The sequence below is a fragment of the Condylura cristata genome, unplaced genomic scaffold (genome assembly GCF_000260355.1).
Source record: "Condylura cristata isolate star-nosed mole 26May11 unplaced genomic scaffold, ConCri1.0 scaffold00005, whole genome shotgun sequence".
Classification (NCBI taxonomy): domain Eukaryota; kingdom Metazoa; phylum Chordata; class Mammalia; order Eulipotyphla; family Talpidae; genus Condylura; species Condylura cristata.
Genome location: NW_004567106.1, coordinates 27,055,833 through 27,082,237, shown reverse-complemented (window position 1 = coordinate 27,082,237; position 26,405 = coordinate 27,055,833). Strand labels below are relative to the sequence as shown.

The 26,405-nt window shown below is 35.4% G+C and overlaps 1 protein-coding gene across 1 annotated transcript in view; it reads left to right on the top strand.

Annotated features, from left to right (window-relative positions):
* Positions 1-26,405, top strand: part of SKAP2 (src kinase associated phosphoprotein 2) — a 145,795-nt gene that overhangs the window by 93,755 nt on the left and 25,635 nt on the right. The window contains exons 7-9 of the mRNA XM_004676793.2: positions 1,630-1,754; positions 2,609-2,672; positions 3,015-3,152. Of these exons, the coding sequence (XP_004676850.1) occupies positions 1,630-1,754; positions 2,609-2,672; positions 3,015-3,152 (327 nt within the window). The remainder of the gene's footprint in view (positions 1-1,629; positions 1,755-2,608; positions 2,673-3,014; positions 3,153-26,405) is intronic.

Sequence of the window (26,405 nt, the reverse complement as noted above, 5' to 3'; positions counted from 1 at the left end):
ACATACACACACATATATATGTATATATAAGGCCTCAAGAAAGCCTGAATTAGCAAAACCTGATGAATTGAGTATTTCCAAACTTATTTGCTCATAAAGACACACTTTGGGAAATGTTGCTCAAATTTTTAAAGTATAGTTTTTCTGAACCTCACCCATGGCAGATTTTTTTCCACAAAATGAACTTAAAATTTTTAAATCTGAATTTTTTTCATGCATCCCAAAGAATGTAAACTATTTCTAAATATTATTATAAGGTCCAGGTTTAAATCCAAAATTTTGAAGTCAGTGTTTTTCCTCATTTGATGTTTTGAAAATTATATTATGTCCATGACTTTTAAAAAAATGTATGTTACCTCAGGCATTAAATTAGTATACTTGAGAAAAGAAGATATATATTTTGCCAGTACACTAAACTAAGAGAACTCTTCACCCTACCATATGGAAGCATTTCTCTATTTTCCCCTGAGCTCAGTAAAAGAGACAGTTCTTCTTACTCATGATCTTAACATTGTGTGCTAATCTAAGAAATAAACCTATAACTTTTCAGCTTTTCTATAAAAATGGTATAACTGGCTGCAGTAATTACTAATTTAATTTTCCATGTCAGAGTATTAAGTCCTCTGTTGTATTCCTACTTTTTATTAGAAGTTATGTCTGACTGATGCTCTCTTATCATCTTTTTTTTGTTTTTATTTGTTACATGGGGTTCAAATATACTTGATTAGCTAAGCCTGTTCAAAACTTCAAAAGTTAGAGTTAAACATTTTGGGGAAAAAATTTTGATTATTTTTAAAGACTTGGAGGCAAGGTAGAAAATTCAGTCCAGCATATTTTCAACTTAAAAGTTTCCCCATTGATTTATTAAATCTGTAAGAGCCATGAGTTTGTTGTGAGTTTTCTAGAAAGTTTTAAAGTTTAATCCTTGGACTTCCCCTCCATAAAAGTGTCATATTTCCATGTGTCTTTCTGAGTGGAACCACTAACTCTAGATCTCTTTCTCTGGTTCCCTAAGGTAGCCTTTTAAATCTAATCATCCCATTTACAATATTAGAATTTAAAGTGGATATTTGAAAATGTCCTTTAAACATTTTAATATAAAGCTGTAATACTGACTGAGTGAATGTTGTACAGCTAGTAATAAGATAGTCTTAGTAGCAACTACTTTGTGTGTATAATGGGACCTTTTCTCTTCAATTTTAAACTAAGCATAGAAATCTTAAAGCTTGTCTGGAGCCACCATTATCTGCATTTTCAACAGAGATATAATCCTTTCAACACAAGCACACAGAAGATACAAAGCATGACATAAATATATATACATTTATATACTTTTTATATAGAAGAGAAAATAGGGTTTTTATATAGAAGAGAAAATAGGGTCTTTTTATTTACCATAGGCAAAAGGAATATTCATTGTGTAATTCTTCCAAATAGCATTAAAGATTATTTAAATTTGCGCTAAAAATTAAATTGAAAATAGCAAAAAATAAGCTTATGCAATGTCCGAGGAATGCATCTATGTATAAAGACAGATAAACTAATACAGATTTAACAAAAAATGATAACTGATTGGAATTTATGTTCACTGTAGAAATTAAATTCTAACTTTTGTTTTATCTTCAACAGACAAACAACAGAAAGGAGAATTTGCAATAGATGGCTACAGTGTCAGAATGAACAACACTCTTAGAAAGGATGCAAAGAAAGATTGCTGTTTTGAAATCTCTGCTCCTGATAAGCGTATCTATCAGGTTGGAGTTTTTCTGTTGCTTTGAAATTGAATTGATAAAATGTCCTGATTTCATTTATAAAGACATTAACATTTTGTTAAAACAACTCTCTCTGACATGTTAGCTATATTAAAAAATACTGCCTTTCATGCAATGAATATTCATATAAAAAGAAATATATTTCAAAATTTGTTCAGATTCATGCAATATCTTCTTTAAAAAGAACAAATGAATATGTAATTTATCAATTACTCTCATGTTGCATTTTGTATCTGTTTTAATAGAACCTTGTGATTTACTAAAAGAATCAGAAAGAGTAAAATTATCAAAAGAAAAATATCAGGATGTTAGTCCATATTGTATTGCTTAGTGTTGTGGGAGAAAATGAAGGTAAAGACATATATCAGCCTGCAATTCAAGAGCTATCAGCTAGCATCAATATGGAATGTATGTTTAATAAGTTTTAAATATCTGAGATTACAGTTGAAAGCCAGTTAATTAAGTTGTCAGGTAGTGTGTTGGAATCTGACAAGAACATTTTTAAGAAAACTGTACCCAGCAGTCTAAAGAAATTCATGGGTGTCTTCTAATTGTCAAGGGCAAATTTTGTTCATCAGTTCTGTCTTTGACATTGATGAAGAGAAGCAGCTTTTTTTTCCTGCACAGCTGCCAGCTGCTGATCAGAGTTTCAAATCCATCATCCTCTGCTTCAATTACGTAAATTTGTCAAAATTAACTGTACATTATAAGAAGCATCCTTGCAAGAAAAGTAGCACTAGACATGAAAAGAATTACTAATGGTCTTAAAGAAATGATAAGAATCCAGTATAACCTGTAGTGATTTTTCATGTTATTTTTTTTTTAATTATTATTAGTTTACAGCAGCTTCTCCCAAAGATGCTGAGGAATGGGTACAACATCTGAAATTTATATTACAAGGTAAGAGCAATCAATTAAAGAAGTTATTGCAAGCTTTAAATACTGAATAACTGAATGGTTTGGACTTTCATAGACAAAAGCTTATGGACTCTGAGAATGACCAAGGGAACATGACTGGTATTAATTCAGACCATTCACTTCATGTTTATGAAAGTATATGTATATTTTCTGTAAGTAACAATTGGCAACTTTGAAATTCACATACTTATGCAGTAATCCAGCTTATAAAGTGCTTTCAGTTAAGGATATATTGTGACTTTAAGGCTGCATTAATCTAGGGAATAGTGTTTTGAAAATCCTTTTATGTTCTTTAAAAATTTACGTCATGAAAATGTTTTGTAGATATGGAATCAGACATTATTCCTGAGGATGATGATGAAAGAGGGGAATTATATGATGATGTTGATCATCCTTTACCAGTCAGCATTTCACCAGCAAAATGTCAACCAATTGATGATGAAATTTATGAAGAACTTCCAGGTATTAATTTCTGGTGATTCATTTAAGTATTTTAGAGCTTTTTTTAAAAAAATGTCATATATTATCAAGCTGACAACTTGAGTAAAATATGGTGAGCTATAAGAACAAGAACAAAGAAAATCTTCAAAACTGTATTTTACAAAAAGGGTTCTGCTTGAGGGTTTTCAAGTGACTGGATGTACACTTATGAGAAGTGAATGGAATGTTAAAATGAAGCAGATATGGTCCTAATCTCATGGGACTTTTGGCTCATTAGCATTGTTTATGCTACATAATTTTTTAATTAAAAAATTGACTTGCTTTACAGTTTTTTCCACCAACTTACACATCATTTTTTATTTATACATCTTGGAACTTCCATTAACCAGAAGTTCTATGCACACCCCATATGTCAACAACTTCTGCCTCATATATTCCTCCTTGCTGTAGTGGATTGCATTGTCTTGGAGGAATATTGTTGAACTATAAACAAAGATCTTTTGAGTCTTCAAGTTTTCTTGTTATTTTATCATTGGTATGAATAAACTTTTTATTTTATGTTTTTACGCCAGTTTAGTGTTTATAGCTTCAGTATCTGTTATGCAACAAAAAATTGTCTATTAGCTGTTTGACTTGTGCTTGTAAGAGTCAGCCTAAAACAGAAAGATGGACATCTAAAACTTAAGACACTTAGAATATGAAAACATTGAGGTAATAATTGCATTACTAATGTACTAAGTTGAAATGAACCTTTACTAACTATTTAAAAGCCGACAGAGCAGAAAAGGTGATAATATAAGCAATGTGAGTGAGATTTAACTAACAGGTAGATATTTCACATTAATGTACAATGTCACTTTCAGTGAAGTCAGTAAAAGAATCACAACTTTGTTGAAAAAGTTTAAATTTTGGCTCTACCATTTATTAGCTTGGTGACTTAAAAAGTGAATTGCTTCATCTCTAAGATGGGAATACTATGGTGTTAGTTTAAGTAGACAACTTATCTAAAATTCTTAGTACTAGTGCTTAAATACTAAGAAGCCCATAATTAATGGTAACATCACTATTGTTTTGGTTGTTGTATCTTGGAAGTTCTGCTAAGAGGGTAAAATAATGATTTTCTGAATTAGTAGGAATTAATGATTATAAGGGTATTATAAATTCAAGATATTACCAAAACTACTCAAAACATGCATATACCTGTTGTCTTTCTATTACACAAGAAGATGATTAGTATAAAAGTACAATTTTGTAGGCATTAATAACCTGTGTATTTCTGAGCTGTATGTTTACAGTTCCTTCCTTTCTGATTTATCCTAAGGAAAAAGCACCTAACATAGCATTAGTACTCTTAAATAGGAAAAAATATTCGCTGGTTACTTGTTTTTAGTTATACCATATCATTAATACAATTATTTTGGTCTTTCAAATGTTCAGAAGAGCTTGGAGAATGTACAAGAATGTAAAATGGAAGCATGATATTGTTGTCCCATGCATCTCATTCCTCCAGAATTCTGCAGTGAATGGTGTACATTCCAACTGGTGGATTAACTATTAATTAAGTTTTGTGTTTCTTTAACTTGACTGTCCTGTCCCAACCCTTAAAAAAAAAACATGGTCAGGAATGAAGATCAAATGTTCATAGTCATTTTCACAATAAGACTCAAGGAAGAGCCTCTGTGAGTATCTTGAAAATCTCCAAAAGATGAAACATCTTTTATTTTCGCCTATTATATGTGTTCTTTCCCCCTCCCCACGTTCCCTAGCCCTGACTTTTGGCCTGGGGCCATTGTTGGAAATAGCTGGTTACTCTTTAAGTAGTCTTACTTCTTACTGTGGTACTGGAAGAAATCTAAGCTGCTCTGGGATTCCTTGGCCCCTGCCTGGGACCCCAGTTGCTGTACAAAGTGATTGAGCTTGATAGAGCCTGCAACTGTGCCCCTGGGAAGGAAGCTGGTGTAGGCAGCTGTGGAATGTCTAGCTCTTCTTTCTTCCCCAGTGTAACCGAGAGTTGCTTCAACATCTGCACGGTTCAAGTTTGTCGAGTTTGAGCCAGCCACTCAGAGGGGATTTTTCTTCGTAAAAGCCCTAAAGTTGTCGCTGAGAGTTAGAGCTTTTGTTTGATTAAATATCTAAAACTAGATAGGCAACTTTTTTTCTATTAAAAAAAGATCTCTCAGGGTAAGAATTAAGCTAAATGCTTTTACTTCTGTGAAATATGAGTATCATTTTGAGAGGAGGTGAAAACAGTGGAAAATAGTGAGCACATTTATTTTAAAAAAATTGGTATTTTTCCAGTTCTGTGCAAAGAACTGTGTATCTCCAAAGTCTGACCGATTAAATTCCCAGAATTAATTAATACTACCATTTCAACACAATTTTCTGTCAATTACATAGATTTGAAAACTAATGCCCTTAGTTGAAAGATGAAACATATAAATGTGAAGAAAAATCTAAGCATTCAACATGTTACTTTAAATCACAAATTTTTTTTCTGATAAAGGAAAATTCTCACTTTACTAAGTGTTTTTTTATGCAAAGTAAACCTGCAGTATTTAAGTCTCAGGAGTAAGAAGAAGAAAATATTGTTTAAAAAATTGTGTTGCAAAATATCCTTTGAAAAATGCTTATAATTCCATGGGAGTGTAAATAGTTTTATTGTAATTGTTTTTCAGTTAGAATATTCTAACTTTATTACAGTCACTTCTCTTTAATTTCTTATTCATTAATTTTTAACTAACTGCATAAAAGAATAAGAATAAATTTCTAAGATTTCTTTGTGTTCAGGGGATTTATGTATATGTACAGAAAAGTTGAGAGAATGCCATTTCTGGGAAGTATTAAAGGTATTTGGCTTTTTCCCAGGTAACCTAATGCTTTTCACACCTTTTCTATCTTAACTACCTTTTAGCATAGGCCAGGCAGGTTTGCTTACATTGTGACATCACTATAGCATATTTGTATTTGTACAGCTAATGTATTGATCAAAGTGTATTAATGTGTTTCATAACACAGTAATGAGTTCCTTTGCCTGACCACAAATTTCAGAACTTATTGCTAATTTTTTCATTAGAAATCCAGAGAAACATTTTTGTTTGATTTTAAATCTTGAAAGGGGAAAACAATACTTGGGAAACTGCTGCATAAATTAGCCCAGCTGGCTTTTCTTGATTTTTTTAACATCAGGAAATTATGCAGAAACAACAGTGACAAAAAGATTAAGATATAAATTCAATAGAGTCAGTCTACTTTAACAAAAATGGTAACTGTCCATTAGTCTATTAATTTTGTAGCTTTCAAGGGGAATTGCATTTGAAATTCTTCTGGCAAGTGGATGAGAGGAGAGAGGGCAACATAAAACAGGAAGACTGATTTCTAATTCCATTAACCTATTTTTATAAAGTGTTAATTCATTTTTTAAATTGTAATGACAGATTGAGCTTTTCTGAGCCAGAAAAAGATGTTTTTATACTGTGGTCATTTGATTACAGTTTAAATGTATGCATCTAAAATGGATATAAAGTTAAATTTTGCTATAAAGTTCTTCAATAAGACTATTATGTAGACATAAAAAAGAACAGTGTTTGGGGCCCTCTCTCATCGCACAATGGTTTGGAGCACAGGATTATGAGATTGTCTCAGGCACTGTAGGGGTTCAATCCCTGGCCAGAGAGGTGACCCACATGGCACAGCAGACCTCTCCTGATCTTCCTGCTGTTCCCCTCAGCAGTGTATGTCAGTCCATCTGCTTGTTCTGCTCCCCACTCTGTCTCTGGTGAATCCTCTCACACTCTGCACCTCTGGTCTGTACTGCAGTTCTTATGTGCATAAATAAAATAAATCTTAAAAAACCCCCACAAGAACAGTATTTGAGTACTTAAATTTCAAGAAGTTTCAAGCACGTGGACAGAAATACTAAGTTAATCAGTAAACTGTTACACACACCCCTGAAATACATTTTGACATTTTCCTTCCTTGATAATTATTACTCATATTACCAAGTTAATATGAAGATTATAGGAACCCTGTAGTTTTTGGAATTAAGCTTATTATAAGTGATGCTAGCTTGTGATTTCATAAAAAATTGTGTTCTCCTCTTAGAGAACTACAGTGGAAAGATGACAGTTGACTTTCACAGAATCATATATTCAAGCTTTTTAATATTATTAGTCCATGAAGTTTGTTGAAATTCTTTTATTTTTAAACAATACTCCATAAATATTCTTGAGCACCATTATGTGGGAGGCACTAAACTTGGGTGCTTCTCTACTGGCAGCTTATCCTCCCCTGTTTGGACCAAGTCTTGACTCACTGCTATGTCTTTAGCCCCTCCCCCCACCATGTTTATATATGTATTATGCATATATGCCATATTCATGTCTCATGAGTTTATTGGTTTTGCTCTGATATAGAAATCTTGTCTTCTAGTAGACAATGTCAAAACTAACTTTGTGTCATTATTATGACACCCTTTCCAGCCACCTGCCACTTCCCTTCCTCCTTTCCATCTGCCTCTTATCTACAATTTCCTCCCTCCCCTGCCCTGTACACACAGAATAGCTTTCTCTAAGTCTGTGATTAGTAAATTGTTGGGGTTAAGAGTGAGGACTTTGTGGAGAAAAACACGTTGCTTTAGTCCCAGCTCTGCCCCCTTCTCTGTACTTTAGCCCAAAGAAAAACAAGCACAGTGAAGTAGTGGGGAATACTAGGAATGGTAGAAAATGTAGAAGTAAGTCAGTAACTTCAGCTAATGATTTTTGTTTAAAAATAGGTATTTTAAGAATGTAAGAGGCACTAAAATAATCTGATTAACGATTATAGATTAGCTGGGACAATGGAGATGTGGCATAGAATGTTGTCCTGTATGGGAGAAAGAAAGGTAGAAATAATGAGTAACTACAGTCTTTTATTAGGAAGTGCATGTTAAAATTTCAGAGTAAATACTAAATGTATACAAATGCAATCTTGAATATCCAAAGAAGCAGGGAGGAAAGAGAAGATCACAAAGAAAAAAAAAAGTAATTCCAAAACACAGAAAATGAAAAAAGAAAAAAGGATAAAGACAAATGTTTAAAGTAAGCTTACATATGAAAATAATTTGAAAAATACATTGATTAAATCAGTCTATTTAAAATAGAAAATATCACAATGTATTTAAAAATATCTAGCAACATTCACCTTAGTGGAGCTATACCTGAAACCAAAAACCACGTAGAAATTTACATAGGGAGGGCCCTCCCTGGTGGCGCAGTGGGTTAAAGCACAGCACTGAGAAGCTAACGCCACTTCCTCGTGAGTTCGATTCCCACCTGCCCCGGTGGAGACCACATGGCGTGGCAGACCTCTCCTGACCCGCCCGCTGCTCCCCTTGGCAGTGTACATCGTCGATCTGCCTGTTCTGCTCCCCACTCTGTCTCTGGTGAAGCCTCTTGCTGCCCCTGCACCTCTGGCCTGTACCCCAGTTCTGTATGCATAAATAAATAAATCTTTAAAAAAAAAAGTAATTTACAAAGGGAATGGAAATAAACCTATCAGGCAGACATATCCAAAGAAAGCAACTACATCAGACAATGTAGAATTAACACAAAAAGCAATAGTAGTATTACAGAATCATATCATATAATAATAAAAGAAGACAAAACCTAAATGCATCTAACTACATAACTTTGAACTCTGTAAAGCAAGCGCTTTTAAAACAAGTTTGACAAATCCTCAATCATAGTAGGATAGTTTAACATACTACTTTTAGAAATTGGTAGACCAAAGAAGCAAAAAATTAGTAAGGATATGGAAGATTTGAAGCAAAAAATTAATAAACTTGATCTAATCTATCAAGAAGGTAGAGTCATTTTCTCTTCAGTAGGAATATATAGAACATAGTATCTTCATGATATTGACTACATGTAAGTGTACAATTGAAATCTCAACAAATTTCAGTGATTCTGTATCATACACACTATGTTCTTTAACTGAAATTTAGTTAGAAATGAGCACTAAAATAAGTAAATAAATTTGTAAGTATATAAGTAAATAAACCACACTAAAATGATTGTTAAAAATATGTAAGCCTCTATATATGGAGGCTGAAAGAAAAAAAAGACTTCTAAAGAATTTATGAGACAAAAGAGGAAATTACAAAAATACATAGTTCTGGAAGACAATGAAAATAGTATGGATAGAAAATGGTGCTTTAGATTAAACTTAGAGGCGTATGTTGATGAATAAGACAAATGAGGAAATCAATCTCTGAAGAACTGGAGATAACAGAACAATCTGGAAAAAAAAAGACTACAAAGTAAGTGCATTTAAAGTTGTGAAAGAGACAAAAGAAGGATTAGAAATTGTGTTAAAAGAAAAGAACCCTATGAAAAAAGATCAGATTCTTGTTTTAAAGAACCAGCTGTAATCACTGGATGCTATTGGCTTTGATTATATAGCTTTCAAATTATATATTTTCAAACACATATTTATATTTGCATTGCTTAGCGGACCATGAGACTAGTTATTTAAAATTCTGACAAGAAGGTAAGCAAATGTCAACCATACTAATCTGACCGAAATGCTAACATTTATAAAACAAAAAAGATACATTACATTAGTGGGATGGACTCTTAAGATTTTTCTGTGAACATTAGATGAAGAATCCTAAAACTATGCCAGAAAGTCAAATATTCACACTATTTGTTTGGCATCTGTTCTTAGCTGAGTAATTCATCTTTTACCAAGAAATCTTCACTATTAGTTTCAAAACACATCTTCTAATCACCTTTCTATCAGATATTTTAACTGGAGTCTTCATTCTGTGGATATGATTTGCCTCCCATGTAGAACATAAACAGACAAATGCCAGCTTTTGTTTTTAATCCTTTCATGCTTTCAGAAGACAGATAAAGTTTGTGGTAGCTTTGCAAAAATGTATTTATTTCTTTAGGTTTTATGGCACACACACACACACACGCACTCATGTATCTACATGAACCCACATCTAGAGAGAGAGAGACTGCAGCAAGAGAGCATAAAGCTTCACTTTTTTTACAGATAGGTCAGCTGGGAATATCAACTTCCTAAGAGTACTCAGCTGCTTACTTTACAGCAGTGATTAATAAGAATGGACAAGTTCAACAAAATGTCAGTGATAAATACAAGCACTCTTCATATCTGCCTCAGCAAGTGCTGCAGTTTAGTGCCTTCAAAATGTGGGAGAAAAAAGTCTAACTTTATTAAACTTAAGTGAAAATCTACCGTGATATTGTTTCAAACAGAACATTCTTTTGTAGATTTTTTTCTTCTTTATTAGATTTTCATTAGAATTCGTACAAAGAAATTACCCTCCTTGTACCCACTTATCCATTAGCCTCTTTGTTCCTTATTCTAGGTGTTGAAATGAAACAGAACATTTCTCTGGTAGATGAACAAGGGAATTCACTGGCAAAGTGGCATTTTCAAGCTCTCTGTGGAGCCAGATTCCAAATCTCCTGCCTTTCTGTGTGAGCCTCTTTGATCCTGTTGAAGGAACTTCACCTTCACTCTCCTCTTTAGCATAAGATTTCCTAGGAGAGCTTTTGTTTTCTAATCTCCAGTGTCTGTTCACCAGCAGGCTCCTTAACCCCCGGCAGCTTTGTTTTCTATCATTATCTCTTAGCTGTAACAGCTTCCTCAAAGTTATTAGTCCTCTCTTAATCATCAGTATTTGTTCTCAAGTTTATATGTAGGGATGTTATTTTACTGACCATCCTTCTTTTCTTGTAACTATCTCCTCTTTTCACCATTTTATTTTCTAGTTACATGTAATAATTATGATTAAATATTTCAATTGTGTGTACTTCCTGATGCTTGCTGGTTATTGCAAATTGTTTTCCTATTTATCCTTTTTCTCTTTCTTTTTTGTTTCTAAAGATTTATTTATTTATGCACACAAGAGCTGAGGTAGAGCTGGGGGGATCAGTGAGAAGACCCACCAGAGGCAGGACAGGGAGCAGAGCAGACAGATCTACTGAATTACACTGCTGAGGGGAGCAGAGGGTGATACAGGAGAGATCTGCTGTGCCTTGTTGGTGAGCAGTCTGGTCGGGGATTGAACTCATGCCGCAGTGGCTGGTGATAGTTTCATAGTGCTGAGAGCTAACTTCCTTCACCTCCTTTTTTTCTAATAGTACAACTTTTGCCTACTTAATCTTATTTTCTTAAATCATTATATATTCTTGTGACTAAGTTTTAATTAATTGATTAACATTACATGCCAGATTCTGTTCTAGCTGTTGGACGTTTTGGTCTAAAAAAACTAAAAGCCCAACTTGGCCTCTATTAAGATAATCACAGATTTTAACAAGTACTATGAAGGAAGATAAGAGGATGATATGAAAAGGAGTAATTCTTACATTTTATGATCAAAGAAGAAGTGACATTTAAGCTGAAGCCTCTTGAAAGAAGCCAAATGAATCACCCTCCAGTTACAGGAAGCATCAAGTGCAAAGGTCCTGCAGTTGGAGAATACGAGTGGTCAAGAACAAGAAATGAGGCCCACACAGAGTGGTTAGGATGAGATTGGAGATAGGCAAAGTCAGGTCAAGCAGGGATTTTGTAGGACAGAAGTGATCTTTAATACAGTCTTATGTACATAAATGGCATTTGAAAAATATGTGCTGTATTACTAAAGTGAAGCTGACATTTGTAATTATGGGATGTATACATCAAATGCTACTTAAGAGATCTGTGTGTGAAAAACTTGGATTTCAAAGGCTCTCTCTTTCTACTATCTTCCTGGGCAATTTTATACCACAAGTGTGACATGGTTCTGTAGCTACATGTGGATATGTGGTTGGAGCAGAGTAAAATATATTCACTTCATCAAATAAAATTAAAAGATGATATGAATGTAAGTGTATCATAGTCTAAGTGTATCAAGTGTAAGATATCAAAAATGGTGAACAATATGTGCCAGGGATGCCTTCCTTAATATTATCTTATTTAATAAACATAAATACTTATGGCATATGTACTATTACTATCTCTGTTTTACAGGTAAGGAAACCAAGGCACAGACAGACTCAGTAACTTATTTAGAGTCACAGGCTAGAAAGTGTTAGAGTTGGGATTTGAACCTAGGCATTCTGAGTCTGAGGTCAAACTCTTAGCCAATATCTATACTGCCTCTCAACAGAAAAAAATGGTAAGAATCACTGTGTCCTTAGCTGTCAAGTAGGCACTTACTAATACACATGCACAAGAGACACCAGGAAGGATGACATACCAGCTAAATCCCATCTTTCATCTGACCTGTCCTCTGAGCTTTGATCTCACATTTCAAGTGACTTTTAGCCATTAAGTCAAACTCATATCAAGGGTCAAATTCACCATCTTCCTTACTAATATTATGCTTCCTTCTTTCATGTCTGTTTCTAGTAACAGCTTCAATACTGACTTAATGTGGGGGGAGCTTGCTAATTGTTTAGATTTCAACCAAAACATCCTCTAGCCTCTCTCTCCACTTGCTCAGTCTTTAATGATTTCTCACCTGGATCATTACATGAGCTCCTAAGTGCTCTCCCCACTTCCTCTGTATGTCTCTCTCTCACCAGCCCATCTGATAATCTGTTCTAAATTCCAGCAGATTGATCTCCCTAAAGCACAACATAGTCAAATTAATTCCTTGCTCAATAACCTTTCTGGGTCTCCAGTGCCTAGTAAATGGAGTTCAAATTCTCTGGCCAGGTCCTGAGCCCCTTCCCTAAGCTGTGACCCCCACACACCTTTCCTGTCCCACTTCTGTGCTCAGACCTTTTCTCCTCCTCCTCCTCTTAGCCAGTCCCCATTCTTGCCCTGGACTTCCTCTCACTGACTTCACCACTTATATCACACAAGGCTCCTTATACTAAAAGCAGTTAGCTCTTCTGCTAATCAAATAAAAAGATTTATTTTATTTATGCATACAAGAATTGGGGTGTAGGCCAGAGGTGCAGAGCGGAGTTGAGGGAAGAGTGAAAGGATTCACTGAAGACAGAGCAGGATGCAGAACAGGCGGATCTACTGAAATACACTGCTGAGGGCAGCAGGGGCAATATAGGAGAGTTCTGCTGTGCCATGTAGGTCAGCTCCCTGGCCGGGGATCAAACTTGTACTGCAGTGGTTCAGATAGCCTGATAGTGCTGAGACTTGTGCCAAGAAGTTTCTTAAGACATATCTTTCTGTTGTTCCAATAGTGCTATCCACTGCCCCTGGCATCAAGCCCATATTCCTTACCTGGGCATTTTACCATCTTCTACAGGATGACTAAAATCTCACATTTTAGCCCAATTCCTACTGTACTGCATCAGTGCTTCAATTTAAACAAGTGACTTGCTCTTTATTCTCCCCTGCATCTCCCATAGTTCTCCAGCTCCATATTTTTGTTCATACGCTCCCATTTAGTTTGAATGCTGTCCTCGGTTTCTACCCAGAGCCGGCTCACTCTCCAGGCCCAGCTCCCCAGAATAGCCTTATCTGACCATCCAGCGTGAACTGAACTTTGCTTTTCTGAATTTCTGTCGTGTGGCTCATTTGAAAATTTATCATGCATACATTGTGACATATTTTTATGTTGTTACACTTATTGTTTTATAAATCTTATGTTAATATTTTACTTTTCATGTGATTATTTGGCAGATAAGCCAATAGATGTGTATTATTATATTTTATAAGCTCTTTAAGGGCAGGGATGAAACTATTTCTTTGCATATTTAGACAATGCCTCCCTTATAGAAAATCAATAAATGATACTGAATTTGAGATCAAAGGTTAAGAATCAATGATCAGGAAGATGCCTGGGAAAAGTGTTTTAAAATGTTCTTTCAATACGCTACTTTGATCCAGTGGGCACAGAGAAGTTAGTTAGAGGGGCTTTAGTTAGTTTAAAAGTCTCTCTCTCTTCTCTCCTCCATGATTCTTTTCCTAATAACACTAGTTACTGCAAAATCCTAAAAGAAAGATTATACTAAACAGTGTACGATCAATGTTGTATTGAAGTATGGCAGATCCCCAAAACTACTTTAAAATCTAACATTACAGTTCCAGTGGGCATAGTCTCAAATAAATAAACTTATGAAATCTAATACATTGAGTGATGAAAAGCACTCATATCATCAATCTTTTGTACCATTAAAGATAGATCCTCTACTGCGAGCCCCAGGGCTAACTTTAGTTTCCAGTTCCCTATGGTAGGTTAGTCATCTCAAGCAGGACATTTCCCAGGAAATGACATTCTCCTTTCCTTCCACTCATTTATTAAAAGCCACAGGTAAAGTAGATCTAAAGAGCACAGGATCATAACTCTGCTTTCTTAGAAGCTGCCATCTATAGGGACAAATGTCAAGAGAACTCAATGTAATCAGTAAGAAAAGGACGAGCTTCATGTTTAAATATAAGTTTAAAAATAAATTCAGATATGGGAGCAGCTTGAAGAATTTGAGATCAAAGGTTAAGAATCAATGATCAGGAAGATGCTTGGGGAAAGTGTTTTAAAATGTTCTTTCAATACACTACTTTGATCCAGTGGGCACAGAGAAGTCACTGGTGGGTTTGGAAAAGGAAGATTAGTCACAATTCAGTTCCCTCACTCTTAGAAGCAGTCAGGCTTACATGAAGTCCTTTGTTTCCCTTCTCTCCACACCCTTTCCTTCATTACGCCAGCTTCTTTCCTCAGCCCCTGTTTACATGTCCTCCTCCTGACTGTACATTGCCTGCTCCGTGCTCTCAGACACCAGATAACCTCATTTCAATTCCCTAGTCAGCCTGTGTTTTCTTTAAAAGTTCCCTAATATCTCACTTCTTCCTGGAAACCCAGTTTGATTAGGTGGATCAAGAGGAAAGTCATCTGTATCCACAAAATATAATGTCTCCAGTATTACGTACAAAATAATGGCAAAAGACAGTAACCCTAGCACATGTAGGTGTACATGTCTAGGCACTCTAAAATACATGAGTATTGCATCTGATCACTTATTTAATACTTCCTGAGAGCTCAGAATTATTTCAAAGATATTCTGAGGAGATTGTTTAAAATTGTAATAAGCTGAAAAGGAAAGGTGAAGAAAATGAAACATGAAAAGAAAAAAAGCCTTACTTTTTTAGAAGCAATTCAGTTATTCATTATTCATGCAGCAAGCTATTTACTATCAATTATTCATGCAACAAGTATTTATTTGGCAACATTACATGCCAATATTGACCAATTTAACTCAGAGTTTGTTAAATAGAAATATAAAACATAACAAATACTCCATGAGAAATAGTTTTGAATAAATAAGAAGGCCGAAGGCTGAAGAGAGACTGATAAGAAGCAAAGATCAGAGCCAACCTTATATCTGTAGATGAAAAATCTGAAAGGACTTACGTATGACACCGCAGAAGTATGGTTCTGAAGAGCATTGGGAAGATGAAAGCAAAATGATTGAGGTCGAGGAGTTTAGTAAGTGAAGCCCCTTTTAAAAAATGTTTATGAGGAGGCCAAATAATAAGCATATTCATATCATACAGTAAAGGGAGAATTATATTTATGTAAGGATTTAAGAATTGACAAGAAAGAATAAGATTTTTACAGCCTCCATATCCCCTCAATATTAAACCTTTTTTTGTTTGTTTCAAACACAAAAAAATCTTTGCAAGGGAAGTGTGGAAGAAACCCCATTGCTTGAGACATTAAAAACCAGATGGTCCAAAGACCCAGAAAATATTCACGGGGGATCAATCCTTCACTGGGTGAATGCAAAGGGACCAGCTAGTGCAATTTGTATTCTGAATCTCTAGCTTAGCAGCACTATGAAAATAAAGATTTACATTTCCTTGGTCTTTTCCTTAATTCTTGCTCTCCTCCCTGCTCACACAGCATTCTCTATTGACTTCTATCACAGCTGGCCACACAGGAATTGCCTGTTTACTTGGGCAGCTCTTCTGCCGGCTCCAAGTATTGCAAGCTTATCAGGTTTTCTCCCTGCCCCTGCGGGAGTGCTATGTGCCCTGGGTTCTGGAAATGCTCCTGCATGATGGGTTTGCATTTGCTTCTGCCAGGGCCCCAGGAGTTTCACAATTTTTATGTTAAATTTCTTGGCTTGGGAATATCACACTTGAGGGGAGTATAAATTTGGATCTCACATTGTACAGGGTTGGGGTTTTGATTTCTCACAGGAAACCCTTTCCCTCCCCCTTGACCACTACCTTTAGAGGCTTGGAAAGACATAAAGCTTCCTTGTGAATTCCCTGGGCTGGGTGGAGGGACCAGGGGAGTCTTTCAGATTCGTGCTTCTCCTGAGTCCAAGGTCACATCTTCTGTATCCTTGAAGATATTAAAAGTCCAACCTCAACCCCACCCTGCAAATGGTCAGTATGCCACTTCAAGTTGGGTCAGTATTTCAGCATGGTTGCCATATTGCTAGATGTTGAATTTCTAGCCATTCCATTGCATAACTGATTAGCGCAAAAAAAAAAAAAAAAAGGCTGCAATAGAAAATTAGTTTAATCGTAAGTGCTTGATTTATAAACCTTAATTGAAGTCATTTAAACAAAAATTTGGCTATAGGCTGATCCTGTGTCCTTTGTACTTATTGACTTTGTACTCATAATTAATTACTGCTTGACAAAAGGAAAATTTTGTGGAATTTATGAAGGAAGAGATATTAAATGACTGCTGAATTTATGAAGTAGTGACCTGGAGGGTTGCTTAGTACTGTTTAGAGGGAAAATGATATTTGTAGATATACAAAATTGCTTAAAAGTTTTATCAAGATAGATATCCACAGGAATACTTCAGTTTTATAAGCTAAGGATAATACATACTTGCATTTGATGTCATGTCAAATGAGGTTAATGTGGTTATGTGAGAATATATCTTTAAATGAAGTTGGCATTCCAATTAAAGTCCTGTTAATTTAAATAATTTATTTCCTATGCCGATCAATCATTTTCTCCCCGAGAAAGTCAAACCAGTTTTTGCACTATTGATTTGCAAAACTTACATGACATAAACATTATGTGACAGAAGTTGTTTGTTATTAAGAAAGAGAATATCATCTCAAAGAAACTTGTCAACTGGAAATAGGGAAAAATCACATAAAGTAATTTTATTTGTATCATGGCTTTTTCACTGTTGGCTACATTTGTGACAGCCAATTTCATATTAAATACTAACAGTATTTTATTTATGCTTGAATGTGCTACAGTAGGATATAAATTTTCCTCAGAACCTTCCTGGTTAGAAAGAGTATTATCCCAGTTAAATGTTACACTTGTAGGCCAGTTAGCAAGAACTACATTTTGCAGCTAAGAAAATAGATTACTACTTTGGTGTCAAAATGTTAGTTTTACTTTGTTATGAATCTTATAAAATTATTATCTTGGAGGTTAAAAATGGTAACATACTGGCAATTTTACTTGGTTCAAACTAATAGAAACAGGTATGCCTTGTAAGAGGTCATGGATATTAATATAAATTGTATACTTATAGTAAGTTTATTACTTGACTATTAACTGGACTTTTGATATAGGAATCAAATTAGAGTTTATATGTCATATTTTCAATACAATAAAACTAAAAAATCAGTGTTCTGTTTCTTACAGTAGTATAAGTAGTGTTATCTATAAATTGTAATTTTGGTGGCATCTACTTTTAAAAGACTAAGTTGTGTTGAATCTTTTGGGTTTGTGAAGTGTGCGTGTGTATGCTTTGTGTTGATATTACTTTTCATTATATGAAAATACCCATGAGACAAGCTCCTGTTGAATTTTTGGTCACTATGTCATCAGTGCTGGGAGTGCACATTGTCAGTTGTTTAAACATTGTTAAATCCACTGTGGGCTGGCAAGAAGCATCTGGGAGCCAGACTTTTCCTGTGGACACATGCCAAGCAGTGTATTGTATTTCCTCACTAAAGTGAAGTATACCGAGATAATTTTTCTTCTTGAGTTTTTTTTTTTTAATACAGAAATTACTTTCTGACGCTAAGTAAGGATCATAAGATGAAATCATTTGTAACAACCTGAATTGCATAGTAGCTAGTTGATAACCACTTTTATTTAGTGAGGTTAAAAGTAGGAATAAGTTATGCAATTACTACTTCAGTTAGTTAACAATATTCTACTGATTAGATTGTTTAGAAAAGTTCATGTATTCTTTTTAAATCAATTATTTACTCTAAGGAAGAACAATAAACATTGAATGACCCTTTAAGTACTATATTTGGACATAGCACTAAATTTACATGTTTGATTACATTGTTTAATTAGCTGGGAATAAACCCTAGATTGCAGTTTAATATGCACAATTAGGGCATAACATTTGTTTTAACTAAAAAGTCATGAAAAGTTTATAAAATGTCAAATTTAACTTAAAAAACAGTATTTGAACAGTTGTTGCTGAAGGAGGAGGAAACAAGAATGCTTTGTCATGCTGGAGAACAGTCTGGGGTTAGACTTAGAGCACTGACACCCAGCAGACTTGAGGCCCCAAGGCAGCAGGGATTTGTCTTTCTAGAATGGATACAGTTACGCCATCTGCTAAGCTAGAACACTGTTGGTTGGTACCTTAAAAGAGTAAGGTTTGGGTTGCCCACCATGTACATTCAAAATAAGCTGACACTTTTACCTAACAGCAGACATTTTGTTTATGTTGGCCCAATTTCTGGAATCCAAGTAAAAGACACTTTGCAAATGAGAGTTCAGCCTACCCTTCAGGGGGCCAAATGTGAGTAAGTGTGTTGCTTTTTAAGCTCCAGTTTTTATTCCTGTATACTTTGAAGAACATCAGATAGTATTTTGCAGGAATAACTATCAAGACCTCCATCAAATGTCACTGCTGGGCTTCTTTTGACAATTTTCTACAGAAATATCCTTGTTCCAGAAGATAGCATATTTTACAATAAATTTGTCTGTGTGTCAAGAAAAGACTTACCATAGAACTTAAAATACCTTAAAAACATGATTCTGAAGGTCTTTACACAGACCCTCATAGGTTCAGGGAAATTTGTATTTTGAGAGTGCCATTCTTTTGTTATGTAAAGTGCTTTAATTTGCTGCATTTTTCATGTCTTAATGCAGTCAAATCTAGTGAGGAACTATGGCTATCTTGTTTAAGATTAATCAATCTTATTAGGCTCCTGGCTAGGATGGAAGCTGCTCTCAGCTCTGCTTGCTTCAGGACCTGGCCTTACTCCTTTTTTTCATCATACGTGGTCTCTGGGAGGGAGGTGATGGGAGATGATTTTTCCATTTGCAAGCTGCCTTCCAACTGAAAGAAAAATGGAGGGGGCAAATGCCAAGCTTTTCACTTTCTCTGGCCTTTACAAACATGACTTCTCCTGTTTTTCAGCAGTATACACTGTTTTTCAGAGGAGTTTTTTTGTTTGTTTTTGGACTCCGGAATGTCAGTTAGCCAAGTTATATTGTCATTGAAAAGTGTTAAAAATAAGATGTCAGTATAATTTCACAAATACTAACTTTGCTCTTAAGTTGCATGTTATAGCACCATTTTAGCCATATACCTCTCTTTTCCTCATAATAATTCTCTAAAGTAGATTCTGTATTTCTGTTTTCCAGATTGAAAATTGAGGCTCAGAGAGTTTAATTAATGTTCCTAATTTGTATAGTTACTCCATTCAAGAGTATGAACTTTTGGAATACACATTTTATTTGCATTTATATAGTTCCACTGTGTCTTTTGGAATTAATTTCTGCTTTATTCTATTACAATTAATTTTACATTAGTATTATCTAGGCATACCTGTGTTTTAAAGCTTACAAAAACAAGTGATATTTGAAAATACAGTATTCTGATTATTTTTGAATTATGATAAAATATCCAAACCATTAACAATGAAAGCCTCAGAAGATAGCCCTCTAGGTGAGTGGTTCTCAAAATATGGTCCCTGGACTAGTACCAGGGGCTGGGAACTTATTAGAAATCTTAGGCCCACTCCAAATATGCTGAATCAGTCTGTATGTGTGGAACCCAAGAATCTGTTTTTAGCAAGCCCTCCAGGTGATTCTGGTGCCCGCTAGTTTGAGAACCACTACTTAGGTAAATGGCTTGTCATAGCCAGGGATATTGATGTAGCTCATAATATCTAGTCCAAACTGTAACTTACATATCAGAGAGAGCATGTGGTAGTAATAGAAAAACACAAGTGGGGGTTATATTTGAAAATTCAGCACTGTTTGCTTGATCCTTTCCGTTCTTGGATATAGGGCTTCTAAGCAGTGGTAGCTGATACTTTCAGGCATAGCCAATTGAGCATAAAGGACAAAGGGACCAAGAGTGACTCTTGACCTTCAACTTCTTAGGGCTGGAACACACACAGTCAGGGTGACTAGTTGGTTTTTCGCTTTTTTTTTTTTTTTCATTTATATTTTACAACTTGGGATTTTACCTTAGAGGAACTGACACTAACAATATGGAGAGGAAGGAAAAGCAATAAGAAGCATTTGCTTCTTTCTTCAGATACAGTTTAAATATGCATGTGGCATATTACAAAAATGAGTGAGGTCAAAGTATATAGGAACAAATAGGGAAAGTACTGTGACACAAGCTATCCAACTCCAACTCCCGTGTCTTCCTCGCCCCCCTTTCCCCTTTTTCTCCTTCTCCCCTTTTTAGGAATCTCCACTCACCGATGCCTTCCCACCTTAGGGTCCTGCCCGTCTTGCCTCCAGACACCTCAATAGTTGGAGCTGGTCTCCGACAGTACTGTAATATCCAGATGCAGTTGTAGAAAAAAAAAAAAACTTACATAAAAACATAAAAGTAGCTATTATCTTAGAATCCATCATAGCCAGTGAGGTAAAGACTGGCCATCTGCCAGACATGTTTGCATAGACTTTAGGAAGGCAAATTTCAAAAAATTCAGTAAAAGGCACAAAGTTATAAAGACTAAGAAGTATTTTACAATGCCATTTACTCTTAAATGATCTCAATGAGGAAAAATGGAAGAAGACCTAGAATCTGTCCAATAAGCTGCAACTTTAAAGGAACATAGATCAGCAATTAAAATGGTAAAATAACCAAAATAAATTGAAAATAGCTGAAATTTTTAGATTGTGCTGAGTACAAAAATGATGTACAAATGCTACGTATTTTTTAATTTGACTTTGACTTTTATTAGGAGCAGTAGTTTAAGAAAGACAATTTAGCTTTTTTGTCAAGAGTTGTACTCCAGCCAGTAAAATAGGTAAGAGGTAACAGAAACCCAGGTCCATAAAGGTTCTGATAGAACACCTGCCTAATCAAAATCTGCTTAATTTTCACTTAGCAAGTATTCACAGAGTATAATTTTCCCTCCAGTCCCTGTGTTAGGCTGTGATAACAGAACTATACTGCTGGAGAGGTGAGTTGAAGCAAAGTAGACTGCTAATGCTAATAGTACTCTGTGAGAGGGGGTTATAAGGGAGGCCTGTACTAAGTCTGTGAGTGCCTAAAGGCAGGCCGCCTGGAGGCATTTCGTAAAAGCATCTTAAGGTGGGAGACATTTGTGCCATGCCGGAAAGATGAATAGGAATTAAGATAATATTGCCTCACAGATAACTTGCAAGTGAAGTCATTGAGTCATTGTCAGTGATACTGAGGGAAATATGCAGGGTGAGAGAGTGTGGAGTTGAGCTATTAAATTGGGAACTCTTCAAAGAGTCGATAGTTGAAGTATCTGAAGTTGATTCCCTGAAAGGCTCTGAGACAGTTCTGAGTACAAGATTGATTGGTGAGTGATCATGTGATCTACCCTTGTATGAAAGTAAGGAAGGTAGAATTGAGCAGGAGAAGCTGACCCATAATGCAACACAACTGTCCTCAGCTGAACCTTTGGGGCACTCTGAGGCTGAGATGATTTTTTCGTAGTTGTGCCAATTTGAGGCAAAAGTGCCTGTCTTTATATCCCCACATCAGTTACTCGTTGGCTCCAACTGTCCTCTGGGAGAGGTGTAACCTTGAGTGAGGAAATTCCCAACAGCTAAGGACATTTTCTCCTGAGGGGGACATTCATGAACATGCAGCAACCTGTGTCCCAGCGGTGGGTGGATGCTCTGTTGACCTTGCAGAGGGCTTCTGGGAGGAATACCATGTTGCCACTGGTGGATTCTGAAAATGCTATGTAGCTTAGGGTCTTCAAAGTGGATGTCAAAGAAACCACTAAAATAAGGCATCAGTGAGAATACTTTATGCTGTCTAGATAAAATAACGATTGCTAGAACCCAACATAGGTTCAACGATATGACAGACCTATAGCTGGACTTCAGTCAGGCATTTGGCCAGGAGTCTCATGAAATCTTTATAGATATTAATAACCAATTGGGTAACTGACTATACAACTCTGCCCAAAGAGTACAGTTAATTGATTTTGTGAATGTCTTAAGGGCATGCTTCTCAATATTGTCATAACTTCTTATCTGTCAATGCTTGGATGAAGATATATAGACATTGCTCTCAATAGATCAGAATCATAGATCAAATGTAACAATATGAAATATGATAGGGTATCACATTTGCTCCAAAAATCTAGTTACACAAGTTGGAGAAAGGAAAGAGTTGGCTTCACAGCAAATGGGAAAAGCACATAGGAGTTTGTTCAAAAGCTCAGTATGAGTCAACAGTGTAATGTGATTCAATCCTGAAGGGTGTGCTTTGGGAATATAAAACAATTATAATTATGGTTATCAGGATAGCAATTTTTTCATGATGTAGATCATCATACTTCAGTATCTTTCTAAAACTATTTATTTATTTTAAAGATTTATGTATTTGTGCATACAGAACTGGGGTATAGGCCAGAGGCTCAAGGGCAGCAAGAGGTTTCACCATAGACAGAGTGGGGAGCAGAACAGGCAGATCGACAAAGTACACTGCTGAGGGGAGCAGCGGGCAGGTCAGGAGAGGTCTGCCACACCATGTGGATCACCTCCAGGGCAGGCAGGAATCGAACTCATGCGGAAGTGGCTTTAGCTTCTCAGTGCTGTGCTTTAATCTGCTGCGCCACCAGGGAGGGCCTCTCAAACTATTTTAAAAGGCACAGCATAATCTCAGGAGACCTTTATAATCTTAAAATTACTTGATGACCCTAAAAGCTTTTGTTTATATGGATTATGCCTTTCAGTATTTACTATAGTAGAAATTAAAACTGGTGAATATTTAGAATATTTGTTAAAGAGTTAAAAGTCACAAAGATAAATTATGTTTGAACATAAATAACATTTTTTAGAAAAATAGTTATTCTCCCACAAAATATCAGTGAGGAGTGGCATGGCTTACATTTTTGCATATCTCTTAAATGTTGATCTTAATGGAAGGCATTTAGACTTTGGTATCTGCTTATGCATTGACTTTGTTGTGATATGTTGTTTTGGTTTTAGTAAGTCAGAATGTGGAGAAAGTACAACCACATTCAAATATAAAGTAGGCAAAGGGAACTATTTTTAATAGTCTATGCAGGTAATTTTAAGTATTCTTTGATACTGTAACTGACTTGATAAATGCTAGTTAAAAGTTGCAGTGTGGAATCCAAAGCCATATCAGTGAATTTTTCATATTTTGCTACAGTAAGATTTGTGGCCCTGTCTTGTACTTTGAATGGCTTTTATTCAGTCATGCTTTGGTAAAAGCATGCAGTGGCAACTTAGGAAAATATTGTTTTACTGTATTAAGTGGGACTTCCTAATATTGACATAATTATGATACAATTAAAAAACATATTCAGTACTATCATCTCCAATCTCATTTTAAAAAGTCTTCAAATAATGGGTAGTCATCAAGTTCATAGTACAAAGATAAATTTCTTGAATTCTTTTTGCTTGAAAGCATAAATTTTATCATTGAGATAAATAACTGTCAGCTGTTTTCTTTGAAGTAACAAGCTCAGTTTGTTCATTTTAAGAAAATGTCTGCCAAATGGCCAAATCTAAGCAACTCTAGTTTGTCTACCAAGAAAACACAGTGTCCATGAAAAAAGCAGCCTGCTCCTTTTGCACAGGGAGATGCAACCGAAGTGCTTCATGCATTCCTTCGATTTTGTCACACAGGATATGAAAAGGCGTATGTTCATGACTGACTGATGTTATATGAAAATAATAGTTTCTCCTGCTTCATCAAGGTCATTCTAAGGTGAAACCAGCTTGTTTGTTGTTAATGCCAGTTCAAGGCAGTGACAGTTTGTTACCACTGCGTTGATTTATGCTGAGGTATCAGCAGTTTACCCATCATTGCTTTGTGGCATCAGTACAAATGTTAACAACAATGAGAAAGGCAAATGTCTTATTTTTATATGAAAATTCTTTTGACCTCATAGACCTTCCACCCCCAGAAAAGTTCTGCAGACCACTGCTGTGCCAAGGATATGGAGCCAATAAGCCTAATAGGCGATGGTTCATCTTATAAGCCTGTGCCTTTTCTTTCTTGGATTCTTGAAAATGAGGTTAAGTTGCACTGTGCATGATGAGGAGGAGTGTATTTGCATAAGTGAACAGAGAACACAGAACCAAGCCTGTAACAAATGAGCTCAGCATCTGTACATTTGCATTTTTCCTTAGATTATATCAGACAATTGTAGATTCTTATGCAACCGCCATGTTGCAATGAAAATATCTTCACACCAACCTATTTATCATTAGATAGTATTTTCTTACAGAATAAAATTTAAAACCAAAATCTAAACTGAGATGAATACTTTCTAAAAAGGGATTCAAAACAGTTTATGATGAAACACACATGTATTGTTGGATCAGAAATGTATGAAGATAATGAAATATATTTGAATACATTTGGAATATTCTTTAAAAAAAAAAGATTTATTTATTTATGCAAACAAGAGCTGAGGTATAGGCCAGAGATGTGGGGCAGGAGGAGGCGGTAAGAGGATTCGCCAAAGCAGAGTAGGGAGCAGAACAGACAGATCGACGAAGTACACTGTTGAGGGGAGCAGCGGGCAAGACAGGAGATGTCTGCTGCACCATGTGGGTCACCCAGGCTGAGGATTGAACTCATGCTACAGTGGCTGCCAACAGCTTCATAGTGTTGAGATTTAACCCTTTGCACAACCAGGGAGGCCTCACATTTGGAATATTCTTATTAAAAATGAGAATAAAGAAAAACCAGAAACTGAATAAAGGTGGCCTATAAGGAGGTATTAATAGTGCTTATGGATAGGTGATGTATGATATTTTTTACTTATATTTTGTCTCCCTACAATGAACAGATATTGCTTTTGCAATAAAAATACTAAGAGATTAAAAGAACTTACATAATTGTATACCAAAAATCCAGCATCTAGATAGAAGTTACTATAATTGAGAGATAACTTAATTTGAACTTTCTTGGATTAAAATTACAGAATTCATTATTAATTTTAACTAAAAAGCTAAGAATTTGAACCTCGTAGAAGAGTTGTGTATTATTGTATACAGTGACAAATGCACGGTGACATAGGAGGAGTCACATTTCATAGTTTCCTCATGTCAAGTGCTCTTTAGGAATAGAATCACTTTCCTACTTAGAGTTACAACAAAATCTGGTCTATTTAACACCTTTTTGCTAATCTGTATTCTTTCTTTGCCTCCCATCATCACTCGTAGATTGTCAAGTCTAAAGTAGGCTACTTCTGAACAGAGATGTATATCTAGAGCAGCAGAAGACTTGTTCAGAAATGCCTGCAGCACCCACTGCATAGAAAACAGTGCAGGGAGCTCAAGAGCAGGCTGTAATCGCATGACCTTGGTCCAGTCCTCTAACATTCTCAACTCAGTTCTCCCTTAATGGAACAAGTAGATCTGGATTATGTTGAAGGTTTCTTTCCTTTCTACAACTTTTCTCTTGGTTCTGCCAAATGACAGAAGTTGAGTTTTTTTTTAAACATTCCAGCCACCCTGTTAACAAATTTAATGTTTGTGAAATAATCACCATTTTTGCACTTTTAAGTCTGTGTCTAAATCCATTATTTTAATATCATAGTATAGAAATATACTTGAGCCTAATGGCATTTCCTCCTCATGTTAAAGCCTGTAAGAATAGAATGTCAAGATTGAAAATTAGATTGCACAATTAAGCAATTATTGCTTATTTTGTTTTTTATATTGTATTAACCTTCTTGGTTGCTATATAAATAAATGGTTGCAAAATGCTTAGATCCTGTGGAAATGAACTGCTTGATAATTGTGGAGTTTTTTTCCTGAGAAATTATATTATCTCGTTGTCCTGTTCAAAGTGCTATGGATTGACATTATTCTTTCTACTTTAAAGGGATGACATTGAGAGTTAGAGATGTGTCAAGTTCATGA